The sequence below is a fragment of the Clarias gariepinus genome, chromosome 2, assembly GCF_024256425.1.
Source record: "Clarias gariepinus isolate MV-2021 ecotype Netherlands chromosome 2, CGAR_prim_01v2, whole genome shotgun sequence".
Lineage (NCBI taxonomy): Eukaryota > Metazoa > Chordata > Actinopteri > Siluriformes > Clariidae > Clarias > Clarias gariepinus.
In genome coordinates, this window is record NC_071101.1 from 46,309,269 (window position 1) to 46,334,131 (window position 24,863).

The 24,863-nt window shown below is 38.6% G+C and overlaps 2 protein-coding genes across 4 annotated transcripts; both read right to left on the reverse strand.

Moving 5' to 3' along the window:
• Positions 1 to 240: 240 nt before the first annotated feature.
• On the reverse strand, positions 241 to 6,669 carry LOC128506316 (E3 ubiquitin-protein ligase TRIM16-like). 2 transcript variants are annotated; one of them, XM_053476725.1, is made up of 6 exons: positions 6,005 to 6,669; positions 4,477 to 4,572; positions 4,094 to 4,327; positions 3,811 to 3,964; positions 1,695 to 1,754; positions 241 to 1,206 (listed from the first exon to the last, which is right to left on the reverse strand). In XM_053476725.1, the coding sequence occupies exons 1-6, from the start codon at positions 6,596 to 6,598 to the stop codon at positions 683 to 685; spliced, it is 1,662 nt and encodes a 553-aa protein (XP_053332700.1). In that variant the 5' UTR covers positions 6,599 to 6,669; the 3' UTR covers positions 241 to 682. The 2 variants fall into 2 exon arrangements, with proteins under 2 accessions (XP_053332700.1, XP_053332709.1); XM_053476734.1 differs by having other exon boundaries at positions 1,695 to 1,781; positions 3,796 to 3,964.
• Positions 6,670 to 18,989: 12,320 nt separating this feature from the next.
• Positions 18,990 to 24,784, reverse strand: LOC128506368 (tripartite motif-containing protein 16-like). 2 transcript variants are annotated; one of them, XM_053476791.1, is made up of 6 exons: positions 24,161 to 24,784; positions 22,202 to 22,297; positions 21,745 to 21,978; positions 21,444 to 21,615; positions 21,164 to 21,223; positions 18,990 to 20,862 (listed from the first exon to the last, which is right to left on the reverse strand). In XM_053476791.1, the coding sequence occupies exons 1-6, from the start codon at positions 24,755 to 24,757 to the stop codon at positions 20,312 to 20,314; spliced, it is 1,710 nt and encodes a 569-aa protein (XP_053332766.1). In that variant the 5' UTR covers positions 24,758 to 24,784; the 3' UTR covers positions 18,990 to 20,311. The 2 variants fall into 2 exon arrangements, with proteins under 2 accessions (XP_053332766.1, XP_053332771.1); XM_053476796.1 differs by having other exon boundaries at positions 21,164 to 21,250; positions 21,429 to 21,615; positions 24,161 to 24,782.
• Between the last annotated feature and the right edge of the window lie 79 nt (positions 24,785 to 24,863).

Genomic DNA, 24,863 nt, shown 5'->3' on the forward strand with positions numbered 1-24,863 from the left:
TCATGATTGCTGTACTGACTGTATGATGTTTAATGACATTAATATTGGAATTTATAACAGCTGATCTTTGTGAGTACTAAACCACAGATATTGATTTATTACGGATTTTTTAAATCAATTTCTTAGTTACATTCATGACACATAAATATTACTCATAATAATACAAGCCTGTGTTTACAGGGGTGTTACATACATACAGTATAAATATATTTTTTAAGAAGATTTAAAAAATTACTGCATTACAAAAATTTACTTGATATTTTTTCAAACTTGTTTTTTTTTTTTTAAACAGATTTAGAAAAAAGTCTTTGCCATAATACTTTGCAGCTGTGTGTGGGTGCAGCAACAATATTGTTGCTGTGTTAAATTACTGAGCTGTTTGTGCAGCTGGATCTACTTTTATTAATGTAAATATAAAGTTATTCTAAAGTGACGTCTGATGTGCCGAATCTCACCACGGCTCTTCACACAGATACAACTTTATAATAATACATTTAATACATTTAATAATACATCTGTTTATTTTTATTAAACTATATTCAGTGTTAATATTTACTCTTTAATTGTCTCTGTGTTAAATTACTGAGCTGTTTGTGCAGCTGGATTGTGTGTTAGTGAGACAGATGACTGAGCAACAATGTGACAATGTGCAGGAATTTTACACAAAACTCTACACACTTTATTATGGATCACACAATCTCACAGTACAGTAGGGTCTAAACCCAGCGTACAGAGGCTGGGTAAATGTGGTGTGGACTCTGTGGAGGAGCTTCATCGTGTCAGAGACGCTGTAGAAGGACAGAGTTCCTGCAATGTGATCCACATACACTCCTATTCTGGAGGATGATGGAGCTCTAAGATCAGTTTCAATGTTGTTGTGACAGAAAGAGAGAGAGGAAGAGGAAGAAGAATACCGCAGACTCCATGACTGATTGTTGTGTCCAAACCCACACTCATTACCCAGTCCTTTTCTGCTGATGTCTTTATATGAGACTGATATGGACACACAAGCACCGCTCCACTCCACCTCCCAGTAACAGCGTCCACACACACTCTCCTTACTCAACACCTGAAGCCAGTAATTAAATCTCTCTGGATGATCAGAGTACTGCTGCTCTCTCCCACTGTCTCTAACCGCTCTGTTCTTCTCAGACAGAATGAGGTCACGATGTGCCGTGTTGGGATCCAGAGTCAGATAACAGAAATCTAAAATAAAAGAGAAAAAAAACTGAACAATGTGAACATGTTGGGTTTAATTCACAGAAAACTGTATATTTATGTGAAGAGTAAGACAGCTGTCTGTGTGCGCTGATATCTGAGGAAGAAATGGCTCAATGTAAAATCAAAATTTTAATCTAAAGAAATAAAAAACTTACGTCCGCATTTAGTGTTTTCTAGTCTGCTAATGGAAGATATAGTAGTTTATTATTATTATTATTATTATCCATATTTTTTATGTGTGTAATATACATTTCAGGAAATCTTCTCTTCTCTCTCTCTCTCTCTCTCTCTCTATCAAACACACACACACACACACAAAAACTAATAATAAATACATTTACATTTTAAATCACACAACATTCTGCAAATTACTTGTCTGTATTTAATATTTTCTAAGCTGCTTTTAAAGAAAACGGTACTCTATAGACCTAATAAACCTGTGTGTGTGTGTGTGTGTGTGTGTGTGTGTGTACATTTCAGAAACTCTTCTCTGCTCTGTGGCTCTTGTAGTGAAAAGATCTGAACTGCTGCAGCTGTGGAGAGAAAAACAGAAATGAAGACGAAAAGCATCATCAGGTTGTAAAAGATGGAGAGGTGGCAGTAGAGTTTCTGACTAGTTTGTTTAACAAGATCTTGGAGAGTGAAGGAGGATTCCAGAGGTATGGAGCAGAAGTGCATTGGTGCCGATTTTTAAAAACAAGGGAGATGTGCAGGGCTGTGGCAATTACAGAGGCATAAAGCTAATGAGCCAGACTATGAAGCTGTGGAAAAGAGTAGTGGAAGCTATGTTAAGGGTAGAGGTGAGCATTTGTGATCTGCAATATGGTTTCATGCCTAGAAAGAGTACATCAGATGCAGTATTTGCTTTGAGGATGCTGGTGGAGAAGTACAGAGAAGATAATAAAGAGTTGCATTGTGTCTTTGTACATTTACATTTAGGCATTTGGCAGACGCTCTTATCCAGAGCGACTTACATTTTTTTTTATCTCATTACACATCTGAGCAGTTGAGGGTTAAGGGCCTTGCTCAAGGGCCCGACAGTGGCAACTTGGTGGTTGTGGGGTTTGAACCTGGGCTCTTCCGAACTGTAGTCCAATGCCTTATCCACTGAGCTACCTCTGGCTACCTCTCTAAATCTTTGTAGATTTAGAGAAAGCGTACGACAAGGTGCCGAGGGAGGAGCTGTGGTATTGTATGAGGAAGTCTGGAGTGGCAGAGAAGTATGTTAGAGTGGTACAGGACATGTATGAGAGCTGTAAGACAGTAGTGAGATGTGTTGTAGGTGTGACAGAAGAGTTAAAGGTGGAGGTGGGTCTGCATCAAGGATCGGCTCTATCCCCTTCTTGTTTGCTCTGGTGATGCACAGGATGACAGATGAGGTTAGACAGGAGTCTCCATGTACAATGATGTTTGCAGATGGCATTGTGCTTTGTAGCAAAGGCAGGGAACAGGTAGGGGAAAATTTGGAGAGGTGGAGGTATGCTCAGAAAACAGAAGGTTAGCCATGGCAAGACAGAATACATGTGTATGAATGAGAGGGACCCAAGTGGAACGGTGAGACTATAGGGAGCAGAGAAGGTGCAGGACTCTAAGTACCTAGGGTCAACAGTCCAAACCAATGGAGAGTGTGGAAAGGAGGTGAAGAGGCGGGTACAGGCAGGTTGGAATGGGTGGAGAAAAGTTTCAGGTGTGTTGTGTGATAAAGGAGTATCAGCGAGAATGAAAAGAAAGGTGTACAGGAGAGTGGTGAAACCAGCAATGCTCCAAGGCTTAGAGACGGTGGCACTGAAGAAAAGACAGGAGGCAGAGCTAGAGGTAGCAGAGCTGGAGATGTTGAGGTTCTCTTTGGCAGTGACAAGGATGGATAGGATCAAAAATGAGTTCATCAGAGGGACAACTCATGTTAGATGTTTTGGAGATAAAGTTAGAGAGGCCAAATTGAGGTGGTTTGGAGGAAAGATTGTGAATATATCGGTAGAAGGATGCTGAGGTTTGAACAGCCAGGCAGTAGGCCTAGAGGAAGACCAAAGAGAAGATTTATGGATGGGGTGAGAGAGTACATAAAGTTAGTTGGTGTGAGAGAAGAGGATGCAGAGAATAGAGTTAGATGGAAGCAGTTGATTCGCTGTGGTAACCAGCGAATCAACTGCTTCCATAGGGAACAGCCGAAAGACAAAGAAGAAAGAAGGTTGCCAGGGGTAGCTCAGTGGTTAAGGCATTGGACTACGGTTCACAAGATCCCAGGTTCAAACCCCACAACCACCAAGTTGCCACTGTTGGGCCCTTGAGCAAGGCCCATAACCCTCAACTGCTCAGATGTGTAATGAGATTAAAAAAAAAAAAATGTAAGTCGCTCTGGATAAGAGCGTCTGCCAAATGCCTAAATGTAAATGTAAATGTAGAAGAAAGTAGGTTGTAAAAGATGGAAACAGTTTAAAGTGATACAGTCAGTTTATTCATTTTAAATCATTATTTTAGTTCAAACTGTCTGCAGGAAGGTCAGCAGGAGCATTGCTAAGAAATAAGGCTTCACAGATCGAGTAAACACGTCCATCATTGTGTTTTTCCAGCAGGAACAGCTCCTCTTACCATGTGGAGGGATTTTGTTGAATTCCTCCTCACAGCATTCCTCGAGTCTCTTCTTCAGACCTGTGAGAGAATATCTCACTTCATCAAATGAGGGATGTTGATGGACACTAATGCTGGATGTCTGAAATGGAGACTGACGTCCAGAAGCTAAAGCCTACAGAAAGCAGATTAAATGTAAAACACACTTGTGACATCAGAGGACATTCACTGTTCCATTAACAGGAGGTGTTTTAGAGAGTGTGTGAGGAACAGCTGTGTGTGTAGATCAGACAGTGAGTGTTACCTGGAGGAACTGGATGTGATTGTGTGTGTGTGAAAGCTGCTCCAGCTCAGTGAGTCTTCTCTGAAGGTCAGCAATCTCCTGCTCCAGTTGCTCCAGGAGTCGTTCAGCTCGACTCAGTTCAGCCTTCTCCTGAGCTCTGATCAGCTCCGTCACCTCCGAGCGCTTTTTCTCCATGGAGCTGATCAGCTTAGTAAAGATCATCTCACTGTCCTCCACTGCTGTCTGTGCACTCAGCTGTAACACACACACACACACACACACACACAGGATTTAAGATTTGAAGCTCATCTATCATTCCCTCTCTTACTGCGACTCTAAATGACTCCATGTTGTCCATGTTGTGTGTGTTTCTAGGAGCAGCTCTGTCTCTGCTCACTGCTCACCTTTATAGTGTTCACAGCCTGTTTCAGCTCCTGCACCTTCTTCTGCTTCTCCTGGATTCTCTGCTGGGATTTTATCTGCTCCTCCTTTAACTCATTCTGAGGATAAAACAATGTAATGAATATTTTGTGTACTGTATCTGTATATTTATATCATCAATCCACAACACAGCCTTGTTGAATGTCCACATATTTGATGCGTTTTCTGCATGTTTATATCTAACTAAAGAGTCGAGACATAAAGCCATGATTACTTGACCACATGTGGTTTGTATAAAAGACTATTATTTTGACCTGATTAACACTGAGTCACTTAATGTAAGCGACCACCCCTAGAGGGCACTGTGTGCACGATTATTTTTAGTTTGTGTAGTTTTGTTGGTAGACCCAGTTTCCCAGAAGGCACCTCGGTCAGGTGATGACGAAGCTTTTTTTAGAGTTGTTAGTTCTGGGAAACTGGGTCGAGCGTTAATGATGTCTAGTGGGCATTCTTTTGTTTGGTTCGGTTCGGGTCCGGGTGGGCTCTGTAAGGTTATGTTATCCATGTTGTGTTTATTTAAGTGTATTTCTTAGGTTGCTCTTTATTCTGTTTAGGTCCTATTCAGTTAGTCTTAAGCGTCTCCCCTGTCCTTACTATAATCTCTCAGTCTGTGTAAGCTCGAAGCGTGTGTGTGTCGCTCGTGGGAGCGCGCGTGTGCATGTCGCTCGTGGGAGCGCGAGTGTGCGCGCGTGGGCGTGTCGCTCGTAGGAGCGCGAGCTTGTGTGTACGTCTGAAAGAGCTTGTGTGTGTGTGTGTGTGTGTGTATTACGTCTGAAAGAGCTTGTGTGTGTGTGTATTACGTCTAAAAGAGCTTGTTTGTGTGTGTGTGTTCGTGTATTACGTCTGAAAGAGATTGTGTGTGTGTGTATTACGTCTGAAAGAGCCTGTGTTTGGAGGTTGAGTTACAGATTAAGTTTCTTTGTGTGTTTTGTTTCTTGTTCATGTTTTGTTTCATTTTGTTATTAAAAGACTTTTTTTTTTGGTTAAATTAACCCTCTGCGCCTATGCCTGCCGTTCTTGAGCCCACACTTAACAGCCCAAACCACCGTGACACTTAATGCATCATTATTCAAACACATTCACTTTTACTCCGAGACAAATGTAAATGATTTTGCTAACTGCGGTCGTTAATGTTGCATATTATTGTTGATACCTGACTGAAACATAAAATGGACAAAAACACTGTAGTAGGAAGAAATGTGTTGATTTTGCTATTTTTTTTTTTTTTACTCAGGATTGTCCAGTATGGAATGATGTATCGTTTTTCTAGCACAAAATATACAATATGATTATAATAAATCAAGCAGTGAAATGCAATTTTTTTTATTATAATATTATATAAAATTATTCTCATAGTTCCATAGTGGTAAAATTTTGCATATATCAAAGTAAGGACAACTTTACTTTTACCTGACATATCCAGAAACTCACTGGCAACGCTTCCATATAGGCTCATATATACTGTATATATTAACAATTTCTAGTTCTCACCTGTTTCTCAGCTCTTTCTGCTGAAACTGTTACAGCGTCATGACCTTTATGTTTATCCAACATGCACAAGGAGCAAATACAGGTTTGATCAGTACGGCAGTAGATCTTTAGCACTTCATCATGTTCAGAGCAGATCTTTTCTTGTAGTTTTAATGAAGCTTCTGTTAATTTATGTGTCTTAAATGCAGGAGACTCATAGTGAGGAGTAATATGAGTTTCACAGTAAGAAGCCAGACACGTCAGACAGGACTTGACGGCTTTGTGTTTTCTCCCAGTGCAGGAATCACACTCCACATCTCCAGGTCCAGTGTGACAGTGTGCAGGAGAAGCAGCTTGGACTTCAGTCTTCTTCTCCAGTTTCTCCACCACTTCAGCCAGCATGTTGTTTCTGCGTAGAACAGGCCTTGGAGTGAAAGTGTCTCTGCACTGAGGACAGCTGTAGACACCCTTCTGATCCTCCTGATCCCAGTGACCATTAATACACACCTTACAGAAACTGTGACCACAGGGGAGAGTCACCGGATCCTTCAGGAGATCCAGACACACTGGACAGATGAACTGATCCTGATCTACTGAAATACTGGACTTTGCCATTTTCCTAAAGTCACACACTGAGAGAAAGAGAGAAAGACACAGTCTAAGGTTCGTTTTCTTTGACAAGAACTTTCTGGTGTGTGTAGGAGAGAGAGTGTGTGAGAGGAGGAAAAAAAAAAATCGAGAGTGGTTATGAATGCTCCTGTTAACTGTTTCATCACACTTTAGTCCATGTGGAGATGTAATTTTTTTTCTTTACTACAAACAGATGAGATAATTATTTGGCCTTGTTAATGATTACATTTTAAGCAATTTATTTATTTATGTTTATTTTTATTTTTTACAGTTTTCTATTTTTCCTACTTTTCCTCACACAGAGTGGATGCTTTAATCTGGTGTGTATGTGAAACCCATAAAATATTGTACACTTTAAAAATAAAAACTGTGCTGTACTCATTTTTTGATGAAACATTTTTACACTTAAAAACATTAAAATAAATCTAAAAGTTGTGAAATCGTGTAAAATATACTTCAAGAATTGAGTCAGTAAAAAATTAAGTAGACCTGAATAACTTTATTTAGTACAATGATGTACATAATTGAGTACACACATTACCATATTAATTAAACATTTATTTGCCAAATTTGACAAGACATGATGTCCAAACTCAATCTGATTTACTTTGCAAAATACATGTAACAAGATCATAAACAATGAGCTGAATTGATTAGTAAACAGTCTCACAATCAATACTTCTGCCACAAACATTATATGTGGAATATAATATGTGGAAAGTAGACTTTTTTATTAGTATCTAATGTGTCACATTTTACATCTGAAGGACTGCACACCTTCACACTTCAGTTTCCAAACTGTGGGATCCATACAAATGTATGTGCAGACCTTCTCAGGTCTTTAAGAACACTGTAAACCCTAATGTTGTCTTTACTTATACAATCAAGTAATGTTGACTAAACATTACTTAAAATTTTGCATTTTGGACCCATCACTTAAAAATATAAGTTCATTTAACTTATTTACCATCAAAATGCATAAACTTAAGATTTTAAGTGTTGTGAACTCAAAATCATGATTAATCCTTTGGGGGAAAAAACATTTTTAAAAGGTCAATTTTCACAAATGTGAATGTGGCGTGGGCGGGGCGGCGGCTGACAACCAGCATGCTTTGCGGGGATGTCGGTGTGTTCACCATGTTGGGGAAGGGTGTTTGGGTTAGTGGCTTTGGCCCTGTTTGTGTGTGTGGGCAAGGGTTGACGTGTGAAACGTGCTCCGGTTCATGCTGAGGCTGAATTGGGTGGTGGTTCCTGTGTGAATGTACTACTCATGCTGTACATGCTGTGTGTCTAATAAAGTACTCTCCAACATTCTTTCCGGCGGAAAATTGTGGCGTTTTGTCAATAAAAAAAATCTAAGCTTAAAAATGCTGTTCATTGTTTTATTTCAGTTCGGTGTGCACAAAGCTTGCAGTCAAATATAAGAACATTGTTTAACAGGTTAAAGTTACATTTTCATGTTGAGTTAACTTAAATATGTAAGTACACTTAAAAAACATGTATACCAAGTGAACGCAATTTTTTAAGTACATTAAATAAGTGCTAAGTTTGTTAAACTAAATGATTTAAGTACAGTCTACAAAACCGCCAAGTTAAATAAACTTAAATATGCAAGTTTTGGAAGATTCCATTACTCAATTAAATTGAGGCAACGAGTTTACTCAATCAAATTAGTCCAATTAACTTATTAGGGTTTTCAGTGAAGCAATGACAGTCTAAATAAACACAGGACACTCAATATCATTGACCAACAGTACCATGCTTCACACGATAATGATCGATATTCCTTTTGATGAGCTTACACTGCCATCCCATAGGCGGGCACCTAAAAAGTGCTTGTTGCAAATGTTCAAGAAGCGTAAGGTTTGCCATTATAGTCAATACATTTCCAAAAACAGTTCTTAAATTGTGGATTTTATATTATTTACAGTTCCAGATAACTCAGAATCACCTGTTGTATTTAATTATTTAAGTAATCAATTTGTCAACACTGACATTTAAGTGGTAAAGTATAAGGGCACTGGGTTTATATGTGATTACAATTCTTTACTACTAGGGGATTCTGCTTACACACAGTCAGTAGTTCTTCTAAATGTCTTCTAAATTCACGCATACTGTACGTACAAATTAATGAATTGCATTCTATAAGTAGAATTGTGCGTACGCATGATGTACACATAAAATCGTGCGTACCCCAGGACTGGCCTGTTACTAGCTATCGTTAGCTATGGAGCTCCGCTGTGACAGGTTTTAGAAAAGTAACTTACACCCTATAACGTTGTGTATGCAGGCAGACAGAGTCATTATTTCAGTAACTTGTGTTAGCTGTTTACTCACCAGGATTTATAAGGAATGTTCCAGGTGCTTCATGTCCATTCTCACATCCTCACAGCCAAAAATAGTACCTTACAACCTTTCTTCAAACTGAATCTTGACAGTTTTATTGCTCCTTTTATTGCTTTTTTATTACCTTTAATGATCTTTTAGTTGACCTTTGGATGAGCTTTAGGATTTTTTATGATATGGAGTTTTCGATAAAAGGGGGGTGAAACGATGCTTATGCATTAGACATTGTTTCATTTTTTATGTTGATGCATGAAGTTGATTGTAGATGTTTTGTTTTATTAGTATTATTATCATTATTATCGGTGAAAATAAATGCTTATGAGGGTAAAATTTCGGAGCTGCCTTTGACGGCTGTGTTTGAGTCAACTACAGCTCAGAAGAAACGTGTTATGTATTTGCGTCGAACTCAGCGACCACCGCGTGAATCGCTTCGGGAAGAGATGATCTGGATTCTGGAGATGAGTCTGGATCACGGGCGCAAGTGTGGATTTGTGTTTAAATACTTAGACGGGGGGATGTCTTTCTACCAACTGGAGAACGGTGAAACATTTAACACGTGTTGAAAAAACAACGATCACCTCAAGCGACTGGGGTGTGTTGAGCTTGACGATTTTTAAGTTGCTTAAAGAAAAGAAGAAGATTAAAGGAGCCTTACCATTGAGTGAGAGTAAGAACTTAAATCTCTGGCACGAAATTAAAGAAGAAGAAGAAACTCGTGTCGATGAAACAACAACAACAAGAACAACACCAAAGACTGTGCTGCAAAACGAATCAAAGAAAAGACTGATAAGAATAATATGGGAGACAAAAGCAGCAGCTACGGGTAAATGGTTTTATCGCATGAGCTGGGGCTTGACCAGTGAGAACGAGCCAGAGGGATCAGTGACTGTGGAGCGTTTTAACACAGAGTGTGGTGTTTTTCACCCGACTCTGAACACGCCGATCGACGCCTGGATTAGAATGCACGAAGTTTTTGGGGAGCGAATCACAGGACTTTTCTACAAGAGTCGTGATTGGAGGGATCAGCTCGTGACGAGGCACGCTCTCTTCTAGCTCCGCCTCTTCTTCAAGCAATTAGTTTAAATCCCTTTAGTTCACAGCTTCGATTCATCCGTCACGTTTTCCGAATTTATGTCAGCGTTGTCATGGCGAGTGACTCAGCACAAACCTCGGTGCCTTCAACAATGTCTGAAAGTCAGCAGTGCGACTGGTAGGGCTGTGAGTGTGCGACGGTTACGCTGCGTCATGATGGTGATGAGACAGATGGCTGGCTTTCCCGTTTTCATCTGGACGTGATAAAAACTGTGGTGACAAGGCTGCTGTTTATAGTCGTGTATCGCTACCGAGAGGAGACCTGCTACGGTTGCATTGTAGACCATCCTAGTCAGAAACACCACAAGTGTCTGTGGGGTTTTACGGATGACTTCATCTGCGACAACTTTGTTGTGCTGAAGAAGTGCGGAAGAGACTATGGACTGATCGGTTTATTCCGTCCATTCTGCACTTTATGGAAGCGAACAGTTTGTCACCAGCAATCGAGGTAAAACTGCGTGGGGTGTCTGAGACCTATCTGCATGAGATAAGAACCACCGAGGACGTCGAAGAGACGCTTATACAGATACTGAAGCTTGGAAGAAGTTGTGACCTTTTGGTACGGGAACGAGGTCTGAAGAAGATGGGTATCTGTCTGCGAAAATGGAGCTTGTATGCGAACGAGTATCTGGTGAGCAGCGAGATGCAGAGACTCGGCAGAGACATAGGTTTTTAAGTGCACTCACAATGATGAAAAAACCTTATGATGTTGTAAAATAATGAAAGTAAACAGGGTGCGCTATTCTGGTTCAGTGAACTTGAGCGCATCAGAAAAAGGACCCCGAAATTCTGTGTATACCCACCTCACATACGTGAAAAAAATATACTTATAGAAAGCAAAATGCCTGCTTTTATATAAACTAATGGAAAAGAAATTTCAGATTATGTAAGTCGAATGAAACGTGAATTACAGGCGCGTCCACTGCTGTGGAGATGATAAGATGACATGATTACCTTCATCACAGTCGAAACCAAAGGCATCACTAATTTATCAATGAATTATTAAAATGGTCAGACTCAGTCTCCTTGCTGTTTTTCCCGACACATTAGTCCACTTCTGCCGGTGCGCTCTGGAAAACTTTATGTATGCAGTTAAAATTAAAGAGGAGGCTTACGATGCTCAACATCTTATTTAAATTAAATAAAAAAATATTGTAAGTAAACAACAATAGCCCATGTTTAAAAAAGCATTTTTATTTAGACTATAAATGATATTCCTGCATGGTCAGGGTAAATCGTTCAGTGACAAGTCTGTAAATTTCCATGTACAGTTACATTGGTATGAATAAATTTTTTAAATTTATGTATCATGAGCTATTGATCAGTGATTTATGTAAATGAATCTGTTCAGTTGTAAGTAAACGCTCATTGCTGTGCTGTTTGAGGAAGAGACGTGCTGATGATGTTTGGTCTGCTTTCTGTCTGTGTGTGTGTGTGTGGTGTCACCTGAGAAGTGTCAATGGGTCTTACATGTTCATGAAAAGTCGAGGATTATTCAGTAAACAGAGGCTCTACTGAAAGAAGTCAGCCACTTTACCCCAAATAAAAGGTTTTTCAGAGAAAGGCTCACCCTTCACAAGTTGTGCACGTGTAACCCCCTTAAGTTGGCAGGCGAGCTGAACACATTCTATGCTCGCTTCGAGGCTGCAGCTAAAGATGCTCAGCTCATTTGACCCAACATGAGCAACACAACAGTGTGTTTACAGAAACAACACAGAAACATACAGAGTGTATTTTTAAGTTATTCTAATGTTCTATTCTCAAAGCCTATTTTTCCAGTTATTTCTATATTTAAAGTTTGATGTCTTTAAATGTATTTTTAAACAATAACAATAAACAAATACAAATGGAGATAAGCTATATAACAGTTCATTCTTTGTACAAATAAAACTGTCAGATAGTAAACGGGATCTTCGTCTAAATGACATTTAACCAATTTTTTTTTTATGTACAGATGAGGCATTTAAAAACGAGCGATTTTTTCTGCGACATGACGCAATTCTTCCCGCTGACTATTCTGCGAGTGCGCGCCTTGCAATTTTCATTCAAGTGTTGTACTACACAGAATTCCCACCAGGTGGCACACGGAAGAACTCTGCCAGAGCACATTACATGTATAATCATTCAAAGTCTGCAATGTATAGTATAGTATAGTATAGTCTATATACACATGTAACTTAGTGATTATGTGAAAACAGCTACAATAAATTCAGAACAAATAGACACAGTTCTTATATATTTGTCTATTTGTTCAAAATTTTACACCAAGTTTCTTCTTTGGGATCTGCCTAAGTCACGTGCATTTTCGGAAGCGGAGCCATGCAGGTTTTATGTGACGGACTGATGTGAATTAAATCAAATATCTATATTTTATAATAATATTGTTGTTGTTGTAACAGTGTTTTCAAAAATCACACCACATTAATGTTGGCAAACAGCCAACTTCTTCAGCTCGATACTTTTGTTGTGCAAACCACCCATTACCTGTGAGGCCTGGCACATTTGCACAGGGTTAGTAAATCTAGTGTTAATAAAAATGCCTCCTTGGCAAATGACTTGATCTTTATATTGCATGATTAAAATAACAATATTAATAAATCAATATTGTTCAAAAGCAAAACTTTATTTTGGAAATCTCACAACTAGTGTTGACTTTATTATCTAAATATTATTGTTAAATCATGCATTATAATGACTTTAAACGACTAAAATGACTTTAATGACTAAACAACTTTATTAATTAAAACGTTTTTGCCCTAACTCAACTTCCTAATATGCATATGTATGGTATGTATTATTACATATAAATAGTGTCATGTCGATGTTTGGTACAGTACAGTATTAAATTATTTTTAAGTACAACTATTTTTTTTTTTTTGTATTTAAAGAAAGTTTCTGTATTCAGTTTCTGTATAGGCCTATTTGCATTTCTATTTAGGTCGGGTGAGTTTGCGGGACAATCAAACACAGGTATACCAACTGGGCGTCTGACATGGATTTTACATTTTCTTATCTTTTCCTTTTTTTGATCTGGCTAATCTCAGGACAAACCATATGAGAATAGGAGTGTGTAGACTGGTTTTATATTACTTTTACTAATTTTACACAAACTATAAGAATCCACCATGTCTGTGATGTTCTATAGTGTATGTAGACAGTATTATGAATGAACTGTGGTTTACTCAGTGACTGAGTGATCCTGCACTTCCCTGTACTCAGACTTCCAGTGGTGAGACCTGAGGTAGTGTCCACCTCTCCTCCCCTCCCCGTCTCGTACACTCAGTGAGAGATCTTCTTGGGCAGTAACCTGCCTCACAAACTAGAATCAGGGCACCAACCATACGGTGGCATGAAAAATGTAACCTGCATTGAAGGAACAGTAAACTGATCACACAAATGTCACCACCATTACAATTTATTTATTATTGTTTCACGTCTGCATTGTGCTGCTTCACCAACATGCTGTTCTGTGTGGCTGCCCATGGCACCGATATCTAAATCTGACTGTCAGCTTCTTATGGTTCCACATTTTGACCGAACTAACCACAAGCTTCACCTGTCACTCACATTTGAATATGTCACATGATATAAACATTCCTCTACATTCTGATAGGCGTATGTGTCACGGTCACCATCACTGCATGTGCTTTAGTGAATTATATGATTTAAACATCAATTTCAAATTTAAACAGAGAGAGAGAGAGAGAGAGAATAAACATAAACATAAACAAAGCAGATATAATGTGCTCCACTCCACTCTTGTCATTATGTTGGATAAGGGTTTATGTCTCTTAGATCAGTGATCAGTGAAGGGAAACTGTAACACTACAGCACACACACACACACACACAAAACATGTACAGTATGTAATGAATTATCTTACTATGTAAGTAATTTCTAAAAAGCTGAATGTAACTGTTCTGTCCTCAGAGTGAGTTGAAAGAGGAGCAGATGAAATCCCAGCAGAGAATCCAGGAGAAGCAGAAGAAGGTGCAGGAGCTGAAACAGGCTGTGAACACTATAAAGGTGAGCAGTGAGCAGAGACAGAGCTGCTCCTAGAAACACACACAACACAGACAACATGGAGTCATTTAGAGTCGCAGTAAGAGAGGGAATGATAGATGAACTTCAAATTCTGTGTGTGTGTGTGTGTGTGTGTGTGTGTGTGTGTGTGTGTCCTAACAGCTGAGTGCACAGACAGCAGTGGAGGACAGTGAGAGGATCTTTACTGAGCTGATCAGCTCCGTGGAGAAAAAGCGCTCGGAGGTGACGGAGCTGATCAGAGCTCAGGAGAAGACTGAACTGAGTCGAGCTGAACGACTCCTGAAACAACTCGATCAGAAGATTGCTGATCTTGAGAGGAGAGACACTGAGCTGGAGCAGTTTTCACACACACACGATCACATCTAGTTCCTTCAGGTAACACTGTCTTATCTACACACACAGCTGTTCCTCACACACTCTCTAAAACACCTCCTGTTAATGGAACAGTGAATGTCCTCTGATGTCACAAGTGTGTTTTACATTTAATCTGCTTTCTGTAGGCTTTAGCTTCTGGACGTCAGTCTCCTCTATTTGAAAGACCAGACTTTCAGACATCCAGCATCAGTGTCCATCAACATCTCTCATTTGATGGAGTGAGGAATTCTCTCTCAGATCTGAAGAAGAGACTCGAGGAATTCTGTGAGGAGGAATTCAACAAAATCCCTCCACATGGTAAGAGGAGCTGTTCCTGCTGGAGAAACACAATGATGGACGTCTTTACTCGCTCTGTCAAGTCTTATTTCTTAGCAATGCTCCTGCTGACCTTCCTGCAGACAGTTTGAACCAAAATACTGATTTAAAATGAATAAACTGACTGTATCACTTTAAACTGTTTACATCTTTTACAACCTGATGATGCTTTTTGTCTTCATTTCCATTTTTCTCTCCACAGCTGCAGCAGTTCAGATCTTTCCACCACCAAAGCCACGGAGCAGAAAAGAGTTTCTGAAATGTATACACACACACACACACACAAACACACACACACACAGGTTTATTAGGTCTTTAGAGTACCGTTTTCTTTAAAATCAGCTTTTAAAATACTAAATATAGACAAGTGATTTGCAGGAATGTTGTGTGATTTTAAAATGTAAATTTAATTATTAGTTTATTTGTATGTGTGTGTGTGTGTGTGTGTAAGAGAGAGAGAGAGAGAACAGAGAAGATTTCCTGAAATGTATATTACACACAGATTTTATTATTTTTATTATTTTTATAATTAATATTAATTATTATTATTATTATTATTATTATTAATAATAATAATAATAATAATAATAATAATAATATTAATAATAATAATAATTAAGTATAATAATCAACTTATTATTTTAATAAGTATATCCTGCAAAATAAGTTTAGAAAACACTAAATACTGACAAATTGGAATAAATAACATTTTTTTATTTCTTTAGATTAAAATCTGAATGAACATTGAGACATTTCTCCCTCAGATATCAGCGCACACAGACAGCTGTCTCACTCTTCACATGAATATACAGTATTCTGTGAATTAAACCCAACATGTTCACATTGTTCAGTTTGTTTTTCTCTTTTATTTTAGATTTCTGTTATCTGACTCTGGATCCCAACACGACACATCGTAACTTCATTCTGTCTGAGAAGAACAGAGCGGTGAGATACAGTGAGAGAGAGCAGCAGTACTCAAAAAGTCAATAGGAAAATTACTGCCATTAATAAATTGTACTTAATAAACAATTAAAACTCTTATGAAATTAAACACTAAACATAAAATCTGTTCAAATTAAACTCCTTCCATTACGATTGTGTTAAAAAATACATGTTACACCTTAGTACATGTAACAGATAGCCAGCCAGGTTCACTTTTTTTTAGTGTAATACAGTTTGAAGTAATTAGTTTATATATTAACGAGCTGATTACAGAGCTCCCACTGTTGAGCTTCAAAACCGTTCTTCATTAAAACCTGTGGGTGACACCATGGAGAGCGTGTACAGTTCCTATACTGTCTATGGCTTGGAAATACTGGTGTAGTTTGTGTATACAGTTTTTACATCACAAAGATCAACTACGATCAACAGCTCAGTGTTACCATATAGTTAATGCATTTCATTACATTACCAGCTAACAAACACTTATGTGAGATATGTTATAATTTTAAGTATCTGACAAGTCTTTTGGAGATGATTGGTTGGGATCTCTTACTTTCACGGCATGACTCTAAAAATGCTGCTGGTCCTTTCTAACCCTAGACAGTACCATCATAAAGAGAAATTAAAATAACGCTATAACAAACTATTACGGAGGTGTTAACAATATGAAAATGATGTCAATATGTTACACTTTGTGTTTTGTATTTGTTTTCATTTTTTTTGTGTAATCTGAGTGTATTATGACTGAAATAAAGCTGCTCACATCAACGGCACTTTCACTGTGCAAAAGCCAACGTTTATTTAGTGAGTATATATTTCAGTTTAGTGAAACTAAAGTGGCCAAACAGACGCCTCTCTTACACAGCTAGGGAGTTTTGTTTTTCTGGGGCACTATTATTGATCTTATTTTCTCTACTGCAAAATGTTGCCACTTTTTATGACTGAAATCACATCATCACATTCCAACGTGCACATGGGAGAGAGAGAGAGATTCACAATCATACATGCAGCACAATCCCACTTTATAGTCCGGATCTTTATTTTTCTCCTTTATTTGTATCAATAATGATTCTTCTTTAACTTTGCTTTCTCCATTATTATTATTATTATTATTATTATTTCCTTTGCTTTTTTCTTTTCATCTTCATTTGTTTTTATCCTTACCGTCACTTTATGTTTGATTGTACAGTTAAATGTGTGTGTATTCTTTTTTTAAAACTATTTATTTCCGTTTTTATTTTGTGACTTGATTCTGAGCTTCGGCAGTACGAGTGTATACAGGAGCCATCATACATTACACATAATATTGTGTGTTTTGTAGGATTCTCTCTTAATCAAGTGTGTTATCCCTAGAATGTTGCCGTGAATATAAATAGTGATGCACTGTTTTGTGTATGATTAAACTCAATGCAGTAATTTTCTCTCCTCCTACACAGAACCTGAGCCATGCAGTGTAAAGTGTACGGGTGTGCACACTGGGGGCATCACGTTGCATGTGCGCACAAAACCAATGCCCTTATTTTTAAAATCTCACTCCAAGCTTTTCTGAAAAGTTGACAGAAATGCATTTTAGGAATAAAATTAAGTATTTTAGGAATAAAAATGATGTGGTAAATTTGTCAAAAGACTTTATTATGAAATTCAAAGGAATGATTAAAACAAATTAAAACATTTCTTTTGTGCATCGAACTTTAACATGTAAAATATCTTTCAATTGTGTTTAATCATGACTGTTTTCCTTAAAATATCACTTTGTAAATTTTATCAATACTTCCATCTACATTTAGTCCAATGATTTTTGGCTGCCAAATGCTGCTGAACAGGTAAGGAGGTGATAAAAACTGATAAGGACTCCATAAATTGGCAAAAAAATAATAACTAGATAACAGCACTTATGAATTGATACTCACAGTGATACAGGGAACTCCTCAGTCTGGGTGAGTGAGTGGAAAGGGCTCATGGTTTTAAGCTACACTACTTTTCTCAGTGATGGTGTTGAGCTGTTATTCTAATTCTTGGTCTAAACCGAGGTGCTAGAAGTGTTGCAGGATGACATGAATGAAGGAAGGTTGCCACTAAGTAGCTGCAGATTAGACTTGACCCTATTGTCTAAAAATGGTTGCCATACTGACCTGAAGAACTGGTTCCTGGTCTCACTGATATGAACAGACTATAAGGTGCAAAAAAATAAGAAGACTTGGAAAGATAATAGAGCAAGTCATTCATTTTGATTAGACATACTGTGTGTCTGGCAGGTCAATCTTTGACAAAGTGTGCTTAATTTGTGACATTTTGGACATCTCCAGACTATTGGGGCTGAAGGCTGCTCTTATATTTAAGGCCCAGGAAAAGATGTTTTAAATAATCAAAGGACATTTTAATCAATAGAAATGGCTTATTTAATAGTAATAATGACTTGGCTGCCACCCCGCCTTTACTGGTGTACTGACACAGGTAACTCTACACTGCCACCTGAGTCACTGCTTCTCAACTGTCTCCCTGCACTGCAAAGACGCCTGCACTGGATTCTCCACATTCCTAGCTTTGGATAATAAAAGAGCTCATGTTTCTCTGTTCCACTGGTCTCTGTGTCCCCGTGTCCCCGCCTCCATCATAGTTCTTACAGTTTATATCACAGAATGTATTAATGGGCAAAGAGAAAACTCATCTTTGTGAGTAATAAACCACAGATATTGATTTATTACTGAATTCTTTTATTTTTTATTAATTTCTTAGTTAGATTTATGACACATAAATATTACTCATAATAATACAAGTCTGTGTTTACACGGTGTTACATACATACAGTATAAAGATATTTATTTAGAAGATTTAAAAATTCACTGTATTACAAAAATTTTTCAGATATAAAATCTTTTTTTTTAGCAGATTAAAACAAAAAGTCTTTGCTGAAATATATTTGTGTGTGTGTGTGTGTGTGTGTGTGTGTGTGTGTGTGAGTGTGGTCAGTTTTAAACATCTACCTTCAATAATGTAAATATAAAGTTATTCTAAAGTGGCATCTGATGTGCCGAATCTCACCACGGCTCTTCACACAGATACAACTTTATAATAATACATTTAATACATTTAATAATACATCTGTTTATTTTTATTAAACTACAAACCGGATTCCAAAAAAGTTGGGACACTATACAAATCGTGAATAAAAACTGAATGCAATGATGTGGAGGTGCCAACTTCTAATATTTTATTCAGAATAGAACATAAATCACGGAACAAATGTTTAAACTGAGAAAATGTATCATTTTAAGGGAAAAATATGTTGATTGAAAATTTCATGGTGAGTCCACAAATCCCAAAAAATTTGGGACAAGTAGCAATAAGAGGCTGGAAAAAGTAAATTTGACCATAACGAGGAGCTGGAAGACTAATTAATACTAATTAGGTCAATTGGCAACATGATTGGGTATAAAAAGAGCTTCTCAGAGTGGCAGTGTCTCTCAGAAGCCAAGATGGGTAGAGGATCACCAATTCCCACAATGTTGCGCAGAAAGATAGTGGAGCAATATTAGAAAGGTGTTACCCAGCGAAAAATTGCAAAGACTTTGCAGTTATCATCATCAACTGTGCATAACATCACCCGAAGATTCAGAGAATCTGGAACAAACTCTGTGCGTAAGGGTCAAGGGCGTAAAACCATACTGGATGCCCGTGATCTCCGGGCCCTTAAACGACACTGCACCATAAACAGGAATGCTACTGTAAAGGAAATCACAGAATGGGCTCAGGAAGCCTGCATCTCTGATGGTATGGGGTTGCATGAGTGCGTGTGGCATGAGCAGCTTGCATGTCTGGAAAGGCACCATCAATGCAGAAAAATATATTCAGGTTCTAGAACAACATATGCTCCCATCCAGACGTCACCTTTTTCAGGGAAGACCCTGCATTTTTCAACAAGATAATGCCAGACCACATTCTGCATCAATCACAACATCATGGCTGCGTAGGAGAAGGATCCGGGTACTGAAATGGCCAGTCTGTAGTCCAGATCTTTTACCTATAGAGAACATTTGGCGCATCATAAAGAGGAAGGTGCGACAAAGAAGGCCCAAGACGATTGAACAGTTAGAGGCCTGTATTAGACAAGAATGGGAGAGCATTCCTATTTCTAAACTTGAGAAACTGGTCTCCTCGGTCCCCAGGCTCTGTTGAGTGTTGTAAGAAGAAGGGGAGATGCCACACAGTGGTGAAAATGGCCTTGTTCCAACTTTTTTGGGATTTGTTGACACCATGAAATTTTGAATCAACGTATTTTTCAACAGACTTAAAATGATACATTTTCTCAGTTTAAACTTTTGTTCTGTGATTAATGTTCTATTCTGAATAAAATATTAGAAGTCGGCACCTCCACATCATTGCATTCAGTTTTTATTCACGATTTGTATAGCGTCCCAACATTTTAGGAATCCGGTTTGTATATTCAGTGGTAATATTTACTCTTTAATTGTCCCTGTGTTAAATTACTGAGCTGTTTGTGCAGCTGGATTGTGTGTTAGTGAGACAGATGACTGAGCAACAATGTGACAATGTGCAGGAATTTTACACAAAACACTACACACTTTATTCTGGATCACACAATCTCACAGTAGAGTCAGACCGCCAGCAAAGCCTAAGCAACCTATAGAACCCAAATCCAGCGTACAGAGGCTGAGTGAATGTGGTGTGGACTCTGTGGAGGAGCTTCATCGTGTCAGAGACGCTGTAGAAGGACAGAGTTCCTGCACTGTGATCCACATACACTCCTATTCTGGAGGATGATGGAGCTCTGAGATCAGTCTCAATGTTGTTGTGATAGAAACAGAGAGAAGAAGAAGAACGACACCACAGACTCCAGGACTGATTGTTGCGTCCAAACCCACACTCATAACCCTCTCCTTTCCTACTGATGTCTTTATATAAGACTGATATGGACACACCACCACTCCACTCCACCTCCCAGTAACAGCGTCCACACACACTCTCCTTACTCAACACCTGACACCAGGAGTCAAATCTCGCTGGATGATCAGAGTACTGCTCCTCTCTCACACTGTATCTCACCGCTCTGTTCTTCTCAGACAGAATGAGGTTACGATGTGTCGTGTTGGGATCCAGAGTCAGATAACAGAAATCTAAAATAAAAGAGAAAAACAAACTGAACAATGTGAACATGTTGGGTTTAATTCACAGAATACTGTATATTCATGTGAAGAGTGAGACAGCTGTCTGTGTGCGCTGATATCTGAGGGAGAAATGTCTCAATGTTCATTCAGATTTTAATCTAAAAATCCTATGATTTCAATCTTACTTTTTATAGTATTTTCTAAACTGCTTTTGGAGGATATAGTACTTAATGAAATAAGACTCTATTATTATTATTATTATTAGTGTGTGTATTATATATTTTATGTTTTTTTTATGTGTGTAATATACATTTCAGAAACTCTTCTCTGCTCTGTGGCTCTGGTAGTGAAAAGATCTGAACTGCTGCAGCTGTGGAGAGAAAAATGGAAATGAAGACAAAAAGCATCATCAGGTTGTAAAAGATGGAAACAGTTTAAAGTGATACAGTCAGTTTATTCATTTTAAATCAGTATTTTAGTTCAAACTGTCTGCAGGAAGGTCAGCAGGAGCATTGCTAAGAAATAGGACTTCACAGATCGAGTAAAGACGTCCATCATTGTGTTTCTCCAGCAGGAACAGCTCCTCTTACCATGTGGAGGGATTTTGTTGAATTCCTCCTCACAGAATTCCTCGAGTCTCTTCTTCAGACCTGAGAGAGAATTCCTCACTCCATCAAATGAGAGATGTTGATGGACACTGATGATGGATGTCTGAAAGTCTGGTCTGTGAAATGGAGGAGACTGATGCCCAGAAGCTAAAGCCTGCAGAAAGCAGATTAAATGTAAAACACACTTGTGACATCAGAGGACATTCACTGTTCCATTAACAGGAGGTGTTTTAGAGAGCGTGTTCCTCACAGCTGTGTGTGTAGATCAGACAGTGAGTGTTACCTGGAGGAACTGGATGTGATCGTGTGTGTGTGAAAGCTGCTCCAGCTCAGTGAGTCTCCTCTGAAGATCAGCAATCTCCTGCTCCAGTTGCTCCAGGAGTCGTTCAGCTCGACTCAGTTCAGTCTTCTCCTGAGCTCTGATCAGCTCTGTCACCTCCGAGCGCTTTTTCTCCATGGAGCTGATCAGCTCAGTAAAGATCCTCTCACTGTCCTCCACTGCTGTCTGTGCACTCAGCTGTTAGGACACACACACACACACACACACACACACACACACACACACACACACACACAGACACACGCACACACACACACACACACACACACACACACACACACACACACACAGTATTTAAAGCTCATCTATCATTCCCTCTCTTACTGCGACTCTAAATGACTCCATGTTGTCCATGTTGTGTGTGTTTCTAGGAGCAGCTCTGTCTCTGCTCACTGCTCACCTTTATAGTGTTCACAGCCTGTTTCAGCTCCTGCACCTTCTTCTGCTTCTCCTGGATTCTCTGCTGGGATTTCATCTGCTCCTCCTTTAACTCATTCTGAGGACAGAACAGTTACATTCAGCTTTTTATAAAGTACTTACATAGTAAGATAATTCATTACATACATGTTTTGTATGTGTGTGTGTGTGTGTGTGTGTGTGTGTGCTGTAGTGTTACAGTTTCCTTTCACTGGATCTAAGAGACATAAACCCTTATCCAGCATGATGACATCACAGACATGGTGGATTCTTATAGTTTGTGTAAAATTATTAAAAAATAATATAAATCTAGGATTGGCACCTGTCGTGGAAATTAATTGAAGACTCAGGCTTTAGTTTCAGAAGATAACGACCTTTTATCATGCAATAATGGCCGGGGGAGACTGCATAAATCACACCCGATCACTGGACTGGTCTTTCTTTAAATACCAATCCTAGATAATGGAGCTTATTCAGTATGCAGTGATGTCACAGCAACAGCTTGGTTTCTTAAAATTCCCCCATTCTGTATATCTCAACTTCCTCGGCAAGCGTTTCAGGAGGCCTTATATGGTCAGTTTTGGACGTAAGATTCCCCATTCTATGTATAGCTCAAATTCCTAGGCAAGCAAATCTCAAATCTCCTACAGAAAATGTTGATTATATTCTGATGGGTACCTTTTGATCCTTAAAAATAAGTAAAATCACATAAAACCAAATAGAAATTACTCCCACACACCCTGTCCCGGGTGTACCCCTCCTTGTGCCCTAAGTCTCCTGGGATAGGCTCCAGGCCCCCTGTGACCCAGAATACAGGATAAAGCGGTATACAAGATGAGTGAGTGAGAATATAAATACAGTTCACACACTCCTATGATGAAATGGTTTGTCCTCAAATTAGCCAGATAAAAAGAAAAATGATAATAAAATGTAAAACCCATGTCAGATGCCCAGTTTATAAATGCCTGTATGTAATAAAGTTTTTCATGCCGCTGTAAAAGGAGTTACGGTGAGTAAAACACCTATGTGGGTTTACATGTCGTGCTGTGCTGCTAGCTTACATTACACTGGTTAACACAGAACAGATGATTTTACAGTTTTACACGATAATGTCTGTAGCCTGATGCAGAACCAAAACAACAGATTTCATTTTTCAGTAGGACATGGCACACTGCCATAAGTACTGATACATGGTTTAAGGACAATGGTATACCTGTGTTTGATGGGCCCTCAAACTCACCCGACCTAAACCCCATAGAGAATCAAGGGACTATTGTAAAAAAAGATGTGAGACACCAGACCCAACAATGCAGAAGAACTAAAAAATGCTTTCAGAGCAACCTGGGCTTCCATACAGTAACACCTCAGCAGTGCCACAGACTAATCACCTTCATGCCACTCCTCATTGCTGCAGTAATTCATGCAAAGGGAGCCCTGGCCAGGTACTGAGTACTGTACATGTTCATACTTTTCATTAATCCAACATTTCTGTGTTAAAAATTTTTTCTTTTTTTTCCCACTGATCTTAAGTAATATTCTAATTTAATAGGTACAGAAATTTTGGTTTTTATTAGCTGTAAGCCGTAATCATCAAAATGAAAAAAAACAAAACAAAAAAAAAACACTTGAAATATATCAGTCTGTGTGTAATCAATCTATATGAGTTTCACTTTTAAAACTGTATTACTGAAATGAATCACCTTTTTGCTGATATTCTAATTTACTGACATGCAACTCTGCATGTGAGTGCGTTTATGTGGATTTATATACTGTATATCACAAACATTATCTAGCCAAAAAGTCACACATTCTACTATTTTATATTTTATATATTATATAGTAATCGTAATATCACTTTTCTGAGTAACTAACAACACTGTGCACATGTTACTAGATATAAACTATAATTAAGAACCTCATCCTGAAAATCTCTCATTCCCACCTGTTTCTCAGCTCTTTCTGCTGCGATGGTGTCGTGTCCTTTGTGATTTTCCATCGTACACAAAAAACAGATACAGGTTTGATCAGTACGGCAGTAGATCTCAATCAGCTTGTTATGGTTAGAGCAGATCTTCTCTTGGAGTTTTGCTGAAGCTTCAATTAATGTATGTTGTTTCCAGGAAGAACCTTCATAATGAGGTTTTAGATGAGTTTCACAAAATGAAGCTAAACACGTCAGACAGGACTTGACAGCTTTGTGTTTTCTCCCAGTGCAGGAATCACACTCCACATCTCCAGGTCCAGCGTAACAGTGTGCAGGAGAAGCAGCTTGGACTTCAGTCTTCTTCTTTAGTTTCTCCACCACTTCAGCCAGCATTTTGTTTCTGCGTACAACAGGCCTTGGAGTAAAAGTGTCTCTGCACTGAGGACAGCTGTAGATGCCCTTCTGATCCTCCTGATCCCAGTGACCATTAATACACACCTTACAGAAACTGTGACCACAGGGGAGAGTCACCGGATCCTTCAGGAGATCCAGACACACTGGACAGATGAACTGATCCAATAAAAATTGATCTACTGAAATACTAGCCTCAGTCATTTTCCTGCACTAACACACTCAGAGAGAGAGAGACACAGTCTGAGTTTCGTTTTCCTTGACAATAACTTCCTGGTTCTGTGTGTGTGTGTGTAAGAGAGAGTGTGTA